General features: G+C 39.4%; 2 protein-coding genes across 2 annotated transcripts in view; one reads left to right on the forward strand and one right to left on the reverse strand.

Annotated features, from left to right (window-relative positions):
• mapkapk2a (MAPK activated protein kinase 2a) overlaps nt 1-7,928 on the forward strand; it is a 36,507-nt gene extending 28,579 nt beyond the window's left edge. The window contains exons 6-10 of the mRNA XM_024802440.2: nt 17-92; nt 187-311; nt 4,751-4,836; nt 5,027-5,107; nt 6,103-7,928. Coding sequence (XP_024658208.1) covers nt 17-92; nt 187-311; nt 4,751-4,836; nt 5,027-5,107; nt 6,103-6,246 — 512 coding nt within the window. The 3' untranslated portion in view covers nt 6,247-7,928. The remainder of the gene's footprint in view (nt 1-16; nt 93-186; nt 312-4,750; nt 4,837-5,026; nt 5,108-6,102) is intronic.
• Nucleotides 7,929-12,179: 4,251 nt separating this feature from the next.
• On the reverse strand, nt 12,180-14,146 carry il10 (interleukin 10). Its single transcript, XM_004545069.3, has 5 exons — nt 13,870-14,146; nt 13,651-13,710; nt 13,388-13,552; nt 12,684-12,746; nt 12,180-12,564 (listed from the first exon to the last, which is right to left on the reverse strand). Exons 1-5 carry the CDS (start codon nt 14,032-14,034, stop codon nt 12,469-12,471), a joined length of 549 nt encoding a protein of 182 aa, XP_004545126.1. The 5' UTR covers nt 14,035-14,146; the 3' UTR covers nt 12,180-12,468.
• Between the last annotated feature and the right edge of the window lie 356 nt (nt 14,147-14,502).

Below are 14,502 nucleotides of genomic sequence, written 5' to 3' on the forward strand. Positions count from 1 at the left end.
TCCTTATGGCATACAGCTCCAGAGGTTCTCGGCCCAGAGAAATATGACAAGTCATGTGACATGTGGTCGTTGGGTGTCATTATGTATATCTTGTAAGTTCTTGTTTTTTTTCCTCCCTCTAATCCTTTTGTTATAGATGTCACATTCAATACGGAAGCATATAATGATGTTTTACACCTTCCACAGGCTGTGTGGATATCCTCCGTTTTATTCTAACCATGGTCTAGCCATCTCTCCTGGGATGAAGAAGAGGATCAGAAATGGTCAATATGAGTTTCCCAACCCTGAATGGTGTGATGTATCAGAGGAAGGTAAGATCATAAAAATAGACTTTGTTAATGCAATGTCGAAACTAATTTTTTTTAAACTTTATATTGACTTGTAATATTTCCTCTACCAGTCAAAGGTTTGGACACACCATATCATTAAATGGTTTTTCTTTATTTTCATGACTATTTACATTGTAGAATCTGACTGAAAGTATCAAAACTATGAATGAATACATATGGAATTCTGTAGTGAACACAAAAATGTGAAATAACTCAAAACATGTTTTATATTTTACATTATTGAAAATATGCACCCTTCGCTTTGATTACTGCTTTGCACACCTCTTGGCATTCTCTCGATGAGCTTCATGAGGTCGTCGCCTGAAATGGTTTTCCAACAGTCTTGAAGGAGTTCCCAGATATGCTGAGCACTTGTTGGCCTTTTTCCCTTCACTTTGTGGTCCATCTTATCCCACACCATCTCAATTGGGTTTAGGTCAGGTGACTTTCTAGCCAGGCCTTTTGGCGCAGCACTCCATCACTCTCCTTCTGATAGCCCTTACACTGCCTGAAGGTGTGTTTGGGGTCATTGTCCTGTTGAAAAATAAATGATGGTGTAACACACCCAAAGAAAGATTCTAGGTCTGACCAACCGTCTCTGTCGTGGGCAAAAAGATGACAGTCAATAAAATTCTAAAAGATAATTTATTGACAAAAAAATATATCAAGAGATAAAAGATAAAACAGTCCAGTGTCCCATTTATGAATTATATAAAAAACACACAGTCCCAAGGCCAGAGCCAGCTATGCCACATGGCAAGTTGCACTCCACGTGTTGCCTGTAACAGGGTTAGAAGTTGTCCTTGGAGACCCACCACCCTGCAAGCATATAGCCAGTGGTCACTCCAGCCTCTGCAACTCTGCTACCTTTAGGCTGTGGCATATAATAGGCCCTGGCCTGCACAGAGAGACAAAACGACACTTTCACTATAGAATTCATAGCACAAAATCCATCCATCCCAAACATATCTGATTTCATCACATTACATACCTGCACAGAGAGACAAAACGACACAGCAGTGTTTGTAGTGTGGGCTATAAGTAGACCAGTGTATCAGTGCAATCAAGTACACCTGCCTCTAATTAGTCCAACCCCATTCCAGCCATTGGCTCACCAAAAATGTGACACACACACACACACACACACACACACACACACACACACACACACACACACACACACACACACACACACACACACACACAAAACCACTCCCAACCCAGTGCAGCTTCACACAATAATATGGAGCTGAATTAACACAGGCACATTAGTCTACCATGTTACAATGGTCCTACTAAACGCAAACCCGGTGTGATGGCATGTTGCTGGAGGATGCAGTGGTAGCCATGCTGCTTCCGTGTGTGCCTTCACTTTTGAATAAATCCCCAACAGTGTCACCAGCAGAGAACCCCCACCATCACCCCACCATCACACCACCTCCTTCATGCTTCACGGTGGGAACCATGGATGTAGAGACATCCATTCACCTTTTCTGTGTCACACAAAGACATGGCAAGTAGATCCAAAGATATCAAATTTGGACTAAAGCATGGATTTCCACTGGTCTAATGTCCATTCCTTTTGTTTCTTGGCCCAAACAAATCTCTTCTGCTTGTTGCTTTTTTTTAGTAGTTTCTTGACCATTAATTCCCGTATTCGCACAGTCTCCTCTAAACAGTTGATGTAGAGGTATGTCTGCTACTGGAACTCTGTGCATTTATCTGGGCTCTAGTTTGAGGTGCTGTTAACTTGGAATTTCTGAGGCTGGTGACTCGGACGACTTTATTTAGCAGCAGAGGTGACCCTTGGTCTTCCTTTCCTGGAGCGCTCCTCATGCGAGCCACTTTCACTATAGCATTTGATGGTTTTTGCGACTGCACTTAGGGACACATTCAAAATTGTAGCATTTTTCCAGACTGACTGACCTTCAGTTCTTTAAGTAATGATTGACTGTCTTTACGTAGCTGATTGGTTCTTAATATGAATTCTAACAGTTGTCAAATAGGGCTGTCAGCTGTGTACAAACCTTGACTGCGCAACACAGCTGAGGTTCTCGAGCCCATTAAGAAGGCAAGAACCCCGACAAGGCACACGTGAAGTGAAAACTAGGGCTGCCACGATTAGTCGACTAGTCACGATTATGTCGACTATTAAAATCGTCGACGACTAATTTAATAGTCGACGCATCGTTTGAAGCTTTGTAAGATCACAAAGGACGCAGGAATGAGTAGCAGCATTTAAGAGTGTAATAACGGACTGAAACAGAAGATGGCAGCACTGCATGTACAAGGATGCCAGCTGCCGTTAATCCCCGAAGAAGAAGAAGCTGTGTCCCAGAATTCATAGCGCAGCCCAGCGCAGTTGTCAACAATGGCGGCAGCTAGTTAGTTTTAACTTTACTCTTATTATTCTTTCTGGGTCACAAAATAAACGTTTAACATATTTTCAGGCGAGAATGTAGCTGTGTAAACCTCAAATATCTGCTCAGTTTATCAAGACACCACATATTTTCAAAAGCGCTCCGACGTTTTCGGAGACGTCTGTTACCCACTAGCTCGTTAGCTAGGCGGGGGCAAGGCTAACTAAAACCGTGAGAGCACCGGACTCCCGGCAAATCGTTTTCAAACCCACCGCCGTCTTTCGCTAGTCAGGTTAAACATATATATAAGTCACTTAGATAACTTAAAAATGTTATTGTTTGGCTTTCTTTAGTATTTTATTTGTTCCTGAGTAAATCGGTTTGGCTGAGATTAAAGTTATAGTTTTTGCACAGCTAAAACTGTCAAGCAGACAGCTGATTATCAGAAGTGTGAGACGCTGGAGAATATACTCCGGTGTCCTGTTATATTTTAGAAAGCAAGGAGTTTATTAAACTTCACCGAAACAATCTGCAAATTTCATTAAAAATTAATAAACTACCATCTTGTCTTTATTTTTAGTTAGCACAAACACTTCAAGCTGTAAGCTAATGATAGTTATATAAGACCAGATGCTGCTGGTGCAATAAGCTGTATGCTGTACGTCCAATGGATGATGATCTGATTAGTCGACTAATCGCAAAAATAATCGGTGACTAGTCGACTATCAAAATAATCGTTTGTGGCAGCCCTAGTGAAAACCATTTCACGTGACAACATCATAAAGCTCATTGAGAGAAGGCCAAGAGTTTGTAGCACTGTCAACAAAGCAAAGGGTCGCTATTTTCAGGAATCTAAACTAAAAGTTATTCAACAATGGTTTCTTTGTTACAAAATTCCATGTATTTTGTTTCATATATTTGATGTCTTCAGTATGTATCTACTGTAGAAAGTAGTAAAAGTAAAGAAGAAGAAAAAACATTAAATGAGACTGTGTCCACACTTGTGACTGGTGGTGTATCTATATGTAAAATGGAACTATGGAGGTGCCTTATTTCTAAACAAGAAATTTCATAATGGTATCACTTTCAAGTCTTTATAAAAGATTTCACCTAAATATGACAGTCAGACTGGTCTTTACTTTATTATCAAAAATTAGAAACTTGATGTGTTTCACATCCTTTACTGTCGTTCACATTTTCTGCAATTGAAAGTGATGCATTTATTCTGTGATGGATTTTTGTTTAAAAGAGAAAATGCAAGCTGGTGTTGCTCTCTATACCTTGTAAAATGACTCTAGTTTTTGTGGAAGTTGTCGACTGATGGGTTGTACTTACTGTAATGCATTACTCAAGAAGCAGTGCAGTATTTACTGCTGATAAAGTCGTCTACTTCAGAGTGGGTTTTTTTCTTTTTAACCACAAAACAGACAAAGCAGTATATCAAAGAAAGATGAGCTCTAGTGTTTACAGTGTTTTGGTTAAGGCAGCCAAAGTATTACCATCATACCAAATCTTACACACTTTTTTTTTTTTTTCTCAATTCACATAACCTAATTTAGGAAATAGGCGACAGAGGTGCTTAGCACTATTGTACCACATTAAAAAGATTTGAACCTTGTGGTTGCCTGGGTCGTTGCTGTGTGGAGTTTGCATGTCATCTCTGGGCACTCTGGCTTGCTGACACAAGTTATTGGTGATCTTAAATTAACCATTTGGACTGGTGACTTGTCCAGGGCGTGGCCTGGTTAAGAACATGAATAATTTGGAAAAGTTTTCAAATATGGGATACTATGGACTCTCCCTGAACTGTTATTATATCATTACATCTGGAACAAACAGACATTCAAAATGCTAATTAGGTTTGAAAGTCAAAGGTTGCTGAGATCACATTACTCAAAGAGTTATTTTGGATTTTAAGAGTCAACTTCACTCTGACATAATTGTCTACAAAACATTCTTTTTGATTCATTTCCTTAAATCAGATTTGTAAATACATACAAAGGGTGATTTCATACAAATGTCTCTTTTATTTTTTATTAATATAATAAAATTTTTTTGCAGCGAAACAGCTGATTATGACTCTTCTAAAGACTGAGCCCACCCAAAGGTTGACCATCACAGAGTTCATGAATCATCCCTGGATCAATGTAAGCACGCAAGTTAACTTCTGCTTAAACAGCTTACTAAATTTTATTTATTTGATCTTTTATTTACCCCCTTTGGTTAAAATCATGAGTGTTTTTCACCATTTTTATATATATATATATATATATATATATATATATTAAAAAAAAAAAAAGTAAGAATGAATGAATTTGCCTCTGTGTCATCCTAAAGCAATCAATGGAGGTTCCCCAGACCCCCCTTCACACCAGCCGGGTTCTGATGGAAGAGAAGGACGCATGGGAGGAAGTCAAGGTAAAAGATGCCTGCTTATCGTTGCACCATCCATATGTTGTCAGCTTTTATGGTGACAAATAGTCAAATAGAAAAATTACTTAATGTGAAAGTTGACACCTACTACCTGTTGCGGTTTCAGTTGTTTGATAATTGCAAAAATCCATTTACATTTAAGAGTTCTTTGGGGGGGGTGGGGGTTTCCGTGCAAAAATAAATTGTGTTCCAAGCAAACATTTTAAATAGCTCATGGATATCAGAATCCAGAATTAAACATGGAAAGTTGTATTTTTTCGTCATTTATTTATGAATCTGAAAACACAAACTGCAAGTTTCTTGTGTAAGCAAAAACAAATGAGTACTTGATGTGCTGTACTGGGAATGCTTGCAGCTAATATACTGGAACATCTGTGCTACCTGAACCGGTGTAACCACAAGCTTCAGCGGAACTGTATTTTTTTTTTTCTTCTTCTCTTCCTCTAACACAGTGTCTGGTGAAAATAGTTATATTAATCACATTAGTTTTCATTCATGTGAACGGAAACTTTAACAAGGAAAAAAATTGCAATGTTGTCATTGAGACTGAGCAGCTTTACCAACCCAGCGTGTGGATCTAGGGCAGTGTGTGGAAAACAAGTAGTCTACCTAAAAGGAAAAACAAATCAACTTTTGGAATCATGTCATGATTTTTGTTTATTAATCTATTATTTCTACTTGAGTGTGTTTGCAACAGGCTCACCAAGTAAAACAGATGAAGTTATCAGTAGCTTGTTGGTCTCTGGTAATTTGAATGGATTAAATATCAAAATCTGGTGTGAGGGTATTTTGTCTGTGTTGGATTTAAAAATTAAAAACTCCCAGTAGTAGCTTCACATCAAGTGCATGCCAGGCTCTGGCACCTGCTTTGCTTATTTGATAAACCAAATAGTTTAAATGTATGTCTCCCATCCATTAAAACCACAGATTTTGATAAGTAAATAAAACTAATGGCCTTGTTTTGTTTCTCAATTTAACAGGAAGAAATGACTAGTGCCTTGGCAACAATGAGGGTCGACTACGAGCAAATCAGAATTAAGACCATCGAGGACTCGACCAATCCACTGCTAATGAAAAGGAGGAAGAAGGCAAATAACGCCGTGGCTACACCTGCTGCTCACTGAAAGATGCATGCATGCCTGCCTTCACATACAAACACAGGTTGTGAAAAGGAAGCAATAAGTTGTCGACACGTGAGTCGGGTTGCATGGATTTTTCTTTCTTTTTTTTTTCTCAGTGTTTTATTTTTCATGACAAATTGTAATGTTTTGTAAGAGTGTTTGTTTTTATTACTCTACCATTTTAACAACTCGTCGCTCTGCAACAGCAGAGGGGATGTTGATCTGTGTTTTTACACCACTGAAGAGATTATGAAATTTAGAAAAGGGGAGAATGGGGAACTGACACATCCTCTTGCCTCTTCTTTCCTAAATATCAGGTTGTGTACTCACAGGGGCTCGAATGTTGGAATAGGAGATGTACGCCTTAGCATTAGCAGTAGTGATTTTACACCCCCCCACAAGCCTGCTCCAGCTCAAGCCCCAAACCTTTGAATGTTAACTCTGATGGCTAAATCCCAAAAATGAAAAAACAAAAAAACACAGACACACAAGGGAAGGTTTAGTTTTTCTTACATGCAAAATAAGCAGATGTATTTTGAACTGACAAGTGGAATGTAAAGACTCTGTCCTCGATTGTTGGAATCAGCTAGAAGTAAGCTGCTGATTCCCGGGACTCGGAGTGTGTGTCAGGTTCAGTTTGTCTTTGTGAATGTTGAACACAGGCCTATGCACTCACACAGGGGCCGTTCTGACAGAGCACCTCACTCGTGGCCCCTCTCTCCTATCTTTATCTACGCTTGTTTTTCAGGTACACAATTTTAGGGCAGAGAGGGAAGCCAGATTAAAATACAGAAACTGGCCCGTCTTTCTCCTGCATGTAGCTCATAGGAGAGTTGGAGGCAGCCTATACTGTACTTTTTATGAATTCTATAAACGTTTTAGCATAGGCCTTAATGAGTACTGCTAAATCAGCAAATGGCTTTTAACTCAAACTTACCATTTGGTTCAAGCTTTTACCAATGTTTTGCTTCAGAATTTAAAACGTTGCCAGATTATATTTCAGGTTAATGCTATGCAGATGTTTTTTGTCATCAAATTACGAGTGATTTCTGTTTGTACATGTGTTGAAGAGATGTTGAGCAACTGTAGGGAGTGTTCCCGTGTTTTATGTAAGCAGTAGCATCCCCTTGGGAGTACAGAGGGCACACTGGTCATTTCCAGTTACTGTTGGTTGCACCAGGGTTAGTCAGGATATACTCAACTTGACTAATCTAGTGCAGTTCCATTATCATCTGTCAGTTCTTCACAATTCCTCGGAAACTGATAGGTTAGAAAGTACGTAGTAGCTGCTCCTCATCCTTGTGCACAGTCTGATTTACCACCAGCAAGCTGTCATCACATTCAGAGAAAGTATAATGGTCTCTCCTTCTGTAGTGTTTTGTTAATGCAACAGGACACTTCCCAGCTCACTTTGGGAATCATGGGAATATTATTGTATAATTTTGTCAGTTTAGGCCACTTCACTTTGTAAGATCACTTCCACTTTACTTGTCATATCGCACCTAGAAATTTCTTACAGGAAAAATGTTCATGAAATGTTTGTGACAATGTTTATTTTTTATTTTTTGTCCCTCTCAACACATTTTTGTAGTGGAAACACAGATGTGTCTTGGAATCTGTTCAGCTCCCGTACATTTGTCTGCTTCAGCTTTGGATTAAAAAAAACAACAACCATAAAACACCAACTTTCTCTTATCTCTTCTTTTAAAGAAAAAAACAGGATCTGTGTGTGAATGCCTGTGTTTCTGTATAGTATGGATTCAAGATCTCATCACAAAGCCAAGACTTTGAGCTCTAAAACCCTTTTCCGGTGCCCTCAAAGTAAAACTGAAAGTCTTGCACTTCAAGTCTGTTTTGTTGTATAACTGAAATTTTATGAAATTCAATAAATACGGGGGGAAAAAAAAAAATATATATATATATATATATATATATATATATATATATAAAATATCTTCCTCATATTTGACCTATGCCTCCACATTCAGGGAATTTTTCAACTGAAACACTTGTCGGTTATGATTCAGGTTCTTGTGTCGATTTGGGAATTGTGGCTTTCAGCCGAAGTGCACAGACTCAACTCGTGACCAGTTTGTATCATCCCTGCTAGAATGAGTGACTCCTGGAATATACGCATTTGCGTAGCAAAACAGCACAGTGGCATTGAGTCAACACAGACATTTGCCAACAGTGGGGTGTTTAGAGCAGTTTCCCGCTAGTGCATATGGTTCAGGTGCAAGGCAACTGTAGACTTTGAGCTTCCAGCTCTGAGTGTGACGAAACCCACAGTCATCTCTGTAAAACGTGTGTCTCTGCCAGGTAAGTGAGAGAGGGGGTAAATTGGGCCCCAGGGGAGTCCCTTGTAATAGTAGTCCTGTGGAGATTCAACCCCTCACTACAAATGCATCAGAACCTTAGGGCGCCCACTCGGCATGCTTTTCACAAAAGACGGGTCCCCGGACTCTTTCTGCGGTCTGGGTGGGTAGAGATGAGCAGCATTGTAAAATGTCATCACTATATGTACATGTTTTCTAAAGTAATATTCTCAGCAGCTGATGTGATTTGTGATAAATGCGATCAGAGGAAGTTGGTTTAGATGCTTGTTTTTTTCCCCCCTCATCAATTTAAAAACAAGTGATTAAATAATTTTTCCTGGTCTGGAAACTGTCAGCAAGTTGGCCTCCAATATGTTATTGTTGTGTTCACTGTTTTTAAAAGGTGTGGGGAAATGTAGAGGATGGAGACTTCTCAGCTGAGCTGGTGACACACAGCTCAGAGTTCTTTGAAGTGGCATGCCATCCTGATTCTCACACACAAACACACATCCTCTTGTACGTGCCGGCTCTGACTTGACCTGCTGCAGACAGTAGAGCCGTAGATGCGGCACATTACCTCAGCAAGAAACCCGCAGCACAGAGTAAACCAGACATGAAATGGAATCCTTGTGTTGTCAGTTTAGCATGTACAGTGGCTTATCTTTCACATGTGATGGAAATCCACATCATCTTACTGTCAAGAACAGCCCAGCGTGCATGTTGTGGTTAGTGCGGTTGCTTTGATTACGTTTTTCTGATAAATTTTCTTTAGGTCCCTGTAACAAAGGTGTGCTTCTTGATCTTTAAAGCTGAGTTGCACAAGGAAGTGTCACTATACATTTAGTATAGTGCAAGTTATAAATACTGGAAAGCAAAGTGAGGGGCCTTTCTAGAAATAATACAATGGATGGCTTTTGATTTCTCAGTTGCTACCCAAAGAACTTGTTTTTGTTTTTTGTTTTTAAGAAAAGCTGCTTTTTTTTCTTGGTTTCAAGCTTTAATAAATAAATTATTTTGGAGAACAGCTTATGAATTCAGGCTCTCAGTGGCTCCTCTGTAATTCTCAGACTATGAGACCTGAGCTGATGGCAGTCAGACCACCTGTTGCTGGATTGTTTTTCAAGATTGTTCTCTGTGAATGAGGCTGCATGTTTAGGCTCATTGTGGTGCTACAAAATGAATTTGGCAGCTATCAGATGCCTCAATATTAATAATAGTAATAATAAGTCATAGTTATTGTTATTATTAACAGTTTTTGTGCTAATATTCTGCCATGAAACACTGTGATATTCATCTTATATGCAGTTATACAGTGAGTAGTTATAGTAGAATAGGATCGTACTGTGACAACCACATGCTTTGTGTGGCACTTTTGTCATTTGCAGAACATAACCTAATATGGTTATGTCCTTTTTCAGCAAGTACCCAGTTGTGCAATGTGTGGGGAACAGCTCTTAATATTGTGTTTGTGAAATCCGTCACAACATGATCAGAGCTCACACCGATGTCTTTCCAGTGAACGATGCAGAAAGGTTGCCAGGAAGAATATCCATACTGTGCCTACAAAGTGACATGTCATGCACTGTCCTTTTACTAATCGTGTCATGCCAAGAAGGTGGACTAATAACTCATAATTGAGTCTGTCACTTTCTATCTAAAGGGTATCAGTCTTTGAAGGATCTAAATTTGGTGCATGTGTGTGTAGAAATATTCTTTGCAAACATGCTGAATCTTAATTATTCTAAAAATAATGAATCATAGCTGGTCTATTTGACATCTGACTGCTGTTTCCTTTTCTTCTTGAAGATGCTTTTGTTTCCTCACATAGCTTCATGATTTCTAAACAGACTTTGTTTTTCTATTAATTAAAAAAAAAAAAAAAAGTACGAGTTTGGTGTGGAATAATCTGACTGGCCTGTACAGAACCCTGACCTCCCTTAACCCCATCAAAATCACCTCTGAGAAAATATTGAACAGAAATTGCAAGTCAAGCCTCTTGTCCAACACCACTGTTGGGGGGTGGGCAATCATTCCCAGAGACACATTCCAAAATGTCATAGAAAGCCTTCCCAGAAGAGCGGAAGACATCATAGGTGCTCTGCCTACGGATGTAGGATGGGATGTCATAAAACCTCCTGTAGGTGCAATGTGAAGGTGACCGTTTTTGTCCATATAGTGAAGCGGCAAACTGACTGAACTTTCAATATGCACTTGCAGCCTTAGAACCAGTCTTATAAGAGGTACCTTCCCTTTGATTAATTGCCTCGTGATCGAGTACCGAAACCTCTGAATAAATGTTTTTTTTCCAGGGTGCGGAACACATATGCGTCTGTGTGCACTGTTTGTTACTTTCCTATACACGTGAGCCATGAAACAGATGAGTGAAAGACTTTTTTTGTTTATATTTCCGTCAACAAAATCAGACACGCATGCATCTGTGAAAATGTTCTATTTACTGAAAACACCATGAAACTTAATTTTCAAAGATTCCACACAGCCGTATTTCATTTGCCCAAGGAACAGATATTTTAATTGCTTTCTTTATTGTGACCTGCTGTTCGTGAGCATGCCTGTACAATATTCAGAGATGTTGCATTCTGCTCAATGCCATGCTTTAGGTGGATGTGAATATTTAGTGTAAAAGAGTACCAGCGTGATACTTGTGAAAATGATTCTTCAGTTTTTCTCAGCCTCCTTTGAAGCTACTGCTGTCTGAAAGTCCACTCATTACATAACAACCAGATGTGATCTTAATCGGTTTACGTGGAACCGATTCCAGAGCTCTTTGGGGGGCGGGGGGTGACTGAAGTGTGAATCTGCAAGCATCTTTAAAAAAATCGAAATAAAAAAGCACTGACCACAACACTGCTGAAAAACTGCTTTTTGCACAGGTCAAAAAAATAGCAATGCCCTGTTAGAACAAAGTTATGAATGATATCTTTTTGCAAGGTACTGTCATTGCTGAATTGATACTATTCATCCCACGTTGAGTCAGCAAGTGACTGACGAAATGTCCTGGAGTAGTTTCAGTGCAGCCCTGAGTCAGGTCTGGAACCTCACTGATGCTTGTGAGTTTGTTTTGTAGATGCTTCACTTTCAAAAAAACAGTCAAAGATACTACAGTACACAGGTGTCTGTGTACAGTTTCTTCTTCTTTATTTGCAGTTCAGATCATTGACTGTTGTATGATGCTTTCACCACACCCTCCCCAAAATAAATCTGCAATTGCTCCCCATGACTTTGTGCTCCCTTCATTGTGACAGAGTGGTTTTAGTTTGCCTGTCAGTTTTGTTCTAAATGTGTGTGACTAAGTGAGATTACTTTTGCATGCATGCAAGTGTGCATATGCCATTGAGGGTGAGGCTGGCTAGTTGGAGTTACGGTAAGATACAGCAGTGTTGCTGCTGGTAAGTGATGTATATGGGTCACGTTTGAGGTTAGTGCATCAGCATGTTAACAGTGCAGTCTATGGTTCCTCACGTATACTGCAGGATGTGATGTATTCAGTGCTCTATTCCTTTTAATGGCAAACATAGCAGCTTTTACATATCGTGAAAGCAACTCTAAAGAGACATCTGTCATATTATTAAAGTAATTTATTTCAATTTAACAGAAGGCACAATAAATATAAAAAACACAGAATGAAACATCTTTATAAATAATTATAACAAATGTAATATTATTATAACAAAGTGTCCTTTTTTAAAAACAGCATGATAATGATTCAAAAGGATCCTAACAGAAAATTGTCCATAGGACAAATTGGTTATAACGTCTCATAAAAAATAAAGACAACAGTTCAGTAAGTCCCATACAAAAAATTCACATCTGTCAATACTTGTAAAAGTTCTGTTTCTCCCAGAGATGAGCTTCATATCTTGATTTAGGTCAGGAGGTCTTCCAGCAGAGGTTATTGTCTGTGTCGTTTAGAAGCCAGGTATGTCTCAAAGTAGTTAAACAATATGTCCAGCTCTCCCATAGCCTTGTATAGACCTCTGCTCTCCATCTGCATATGAGCAAAGACAGGTTCACTTAGTACAAATGGCAAAAAGTATAGGCATGCATATTCTTTTGAAATCAGGATTACAAATATTGCCTCACTGCATGTGTGACTTTGACACTCACCTGAGTGTAAGTAGAGTTCAGATTGTTGATGTCGAAATGTTTTTTGCAGGAGAAGTAGTTCCTCTGTAAGAAGAGCAAAAGAGACATGATGTTACTACTGGTGATCTGCATGCGGACAACATTAAGAAAAGAACCTTAAGGCGGGAACATTCAGTCTCTTCTCTTCCCTTTTTGCATAATCTGGAAGATGCACACTTGTGCATTTCAAAAATCACATGACTAATGCAGTATTAAGACTCGTTCTGTGAGCACTCACTTAAACCCGAATCAACCTGTCGCAGGGTACTTGGAAATTTTTTGGTTTAATGAATTAAGAAATTGGATATTTGTAAATGCAGAGTAGAAGCTAACTTCCTTGCAGATGATCACAAAGTCAAACGGCTATTTAAAGTAAAAATCAAAATCAATATATAACTCAATTTATAGGTGTATTTTATCAACCAAACCCTATCCACCTGACCAAACATACTTTGCAGTGATTACTTGTAAATAGTTTTATTGAATTCTGCTCGGCTTTTTTTTTTTATTGCCATCTTTAACGACTTGAGCGAACATAACAAAAAAGTCATATGAAGCCACTGAATGGTAGTTTAAGGCATGCACTTGCGTATTCTACAGAGGATACTCGTGACCTTAAAGCAGCGCAAGGTGAATATTTACACGGTTTGTTTTGCTGTGGGAGTTAACACGTGTCAGATACTCACACACTGGGTGACATCTCTCTTCAGGGTATTGAAAATTTCTTGTATGGACTCCACGTGAGGCTTTAAGTTCTTGGTGTCTTCAGTCACTCCGGCCATGGCTGTCGGCAGAACCGTGTCCAGGTAAAATTCCAGTAAGCTGTTCATGGCGTAACAGGCAAACGGGCTCTGATGGAGCAGAACATCAGCGTGGTTATTTTCATGCTTTTCTTATCAAATCCTAAACTTTTTGTGGAGAGGGTTTTTTTCCCCCTCGAGAATCTTACCTTAAAGGAGTCTTCGACGGACTGATCTAGCAGCGCTGAGTCTAAGTCATCGTTTGCTTCCTGCAAAAACAGCGAAGGAGAAAAAAATAGTAAGTGCGCCGTGAGACACCCGTGCACCCACAAAGGCTGACAGGCAGAAGTGAGAAAGTGCAGCATCCCCGCTGTGGGGAAGGCTGGTGATGCTGCAAAAATGCCTGCAGAGAACGTGCTTTTACTCACGTAGAAATCTCTGATCCGTGAATAGTCCTGTCTGAGCTTCTTGAGCCTGACGGGGAAGCCCTCCACGAAACGGCAGCAGCGGTTGTTGCACATAGGAGAGCACAAAGCAGAGCTGAAGAAAGACGCGAGCGCCAGGACGCACAGGAGGACGGTCTGAGAAGTCATTCTGCTGGATAAGATGCTGAAGTGTTCTGGCTGGAATGAAGAGAATAGCTGGTCCACAGAAATGCTGATGCTCCTGCTGCTGCTGCACAAAAGGCTTTGTTGGATCTTGCTGAATTGCTCAGAAGAGAAAAATGTGTATACTAGAGCTCATCAGTTGCTTTAATTTATAGCAAAATCTGGCGAGGGAGGAGACTTACTGGAAGAGAAATGGTTAAACATGCTTCATACATGAAGGGGAATTTTTTTTTGGCCTAGAAGCAGCTAGTGTGTTGCATATGTTCTACCACTCCCATCATATGGGTTGGTATTGACATCATGGAAATAAACTCTGACATCATTTTCTGTGATCAATAATTCAATAGGTTTTTGCTTGTTTTAAAAAAAATGATTTTTCATATAGTAATAATATTGCATATATAATAAAAATGCTGCTACCACTACCAGTAATAGTAAATATAGTTATCCTTC

Source organism: Maylandia zebra, linkage group LG5 (assembly GCF_041146795.1).
Source record: "Maylandia zebra isolate NMK-2024a linkage group LG5, Mzebra_GT3a, whole genome shotgun sequence".
In the NCBI taxonomy this organism is placed as follows: domain Eukaryota; kingdom Metazoa; phylum Chordata; class Actinopteri; order Cichliformes; family Cichlidae; genus Maylandia; species Maylandia zebra.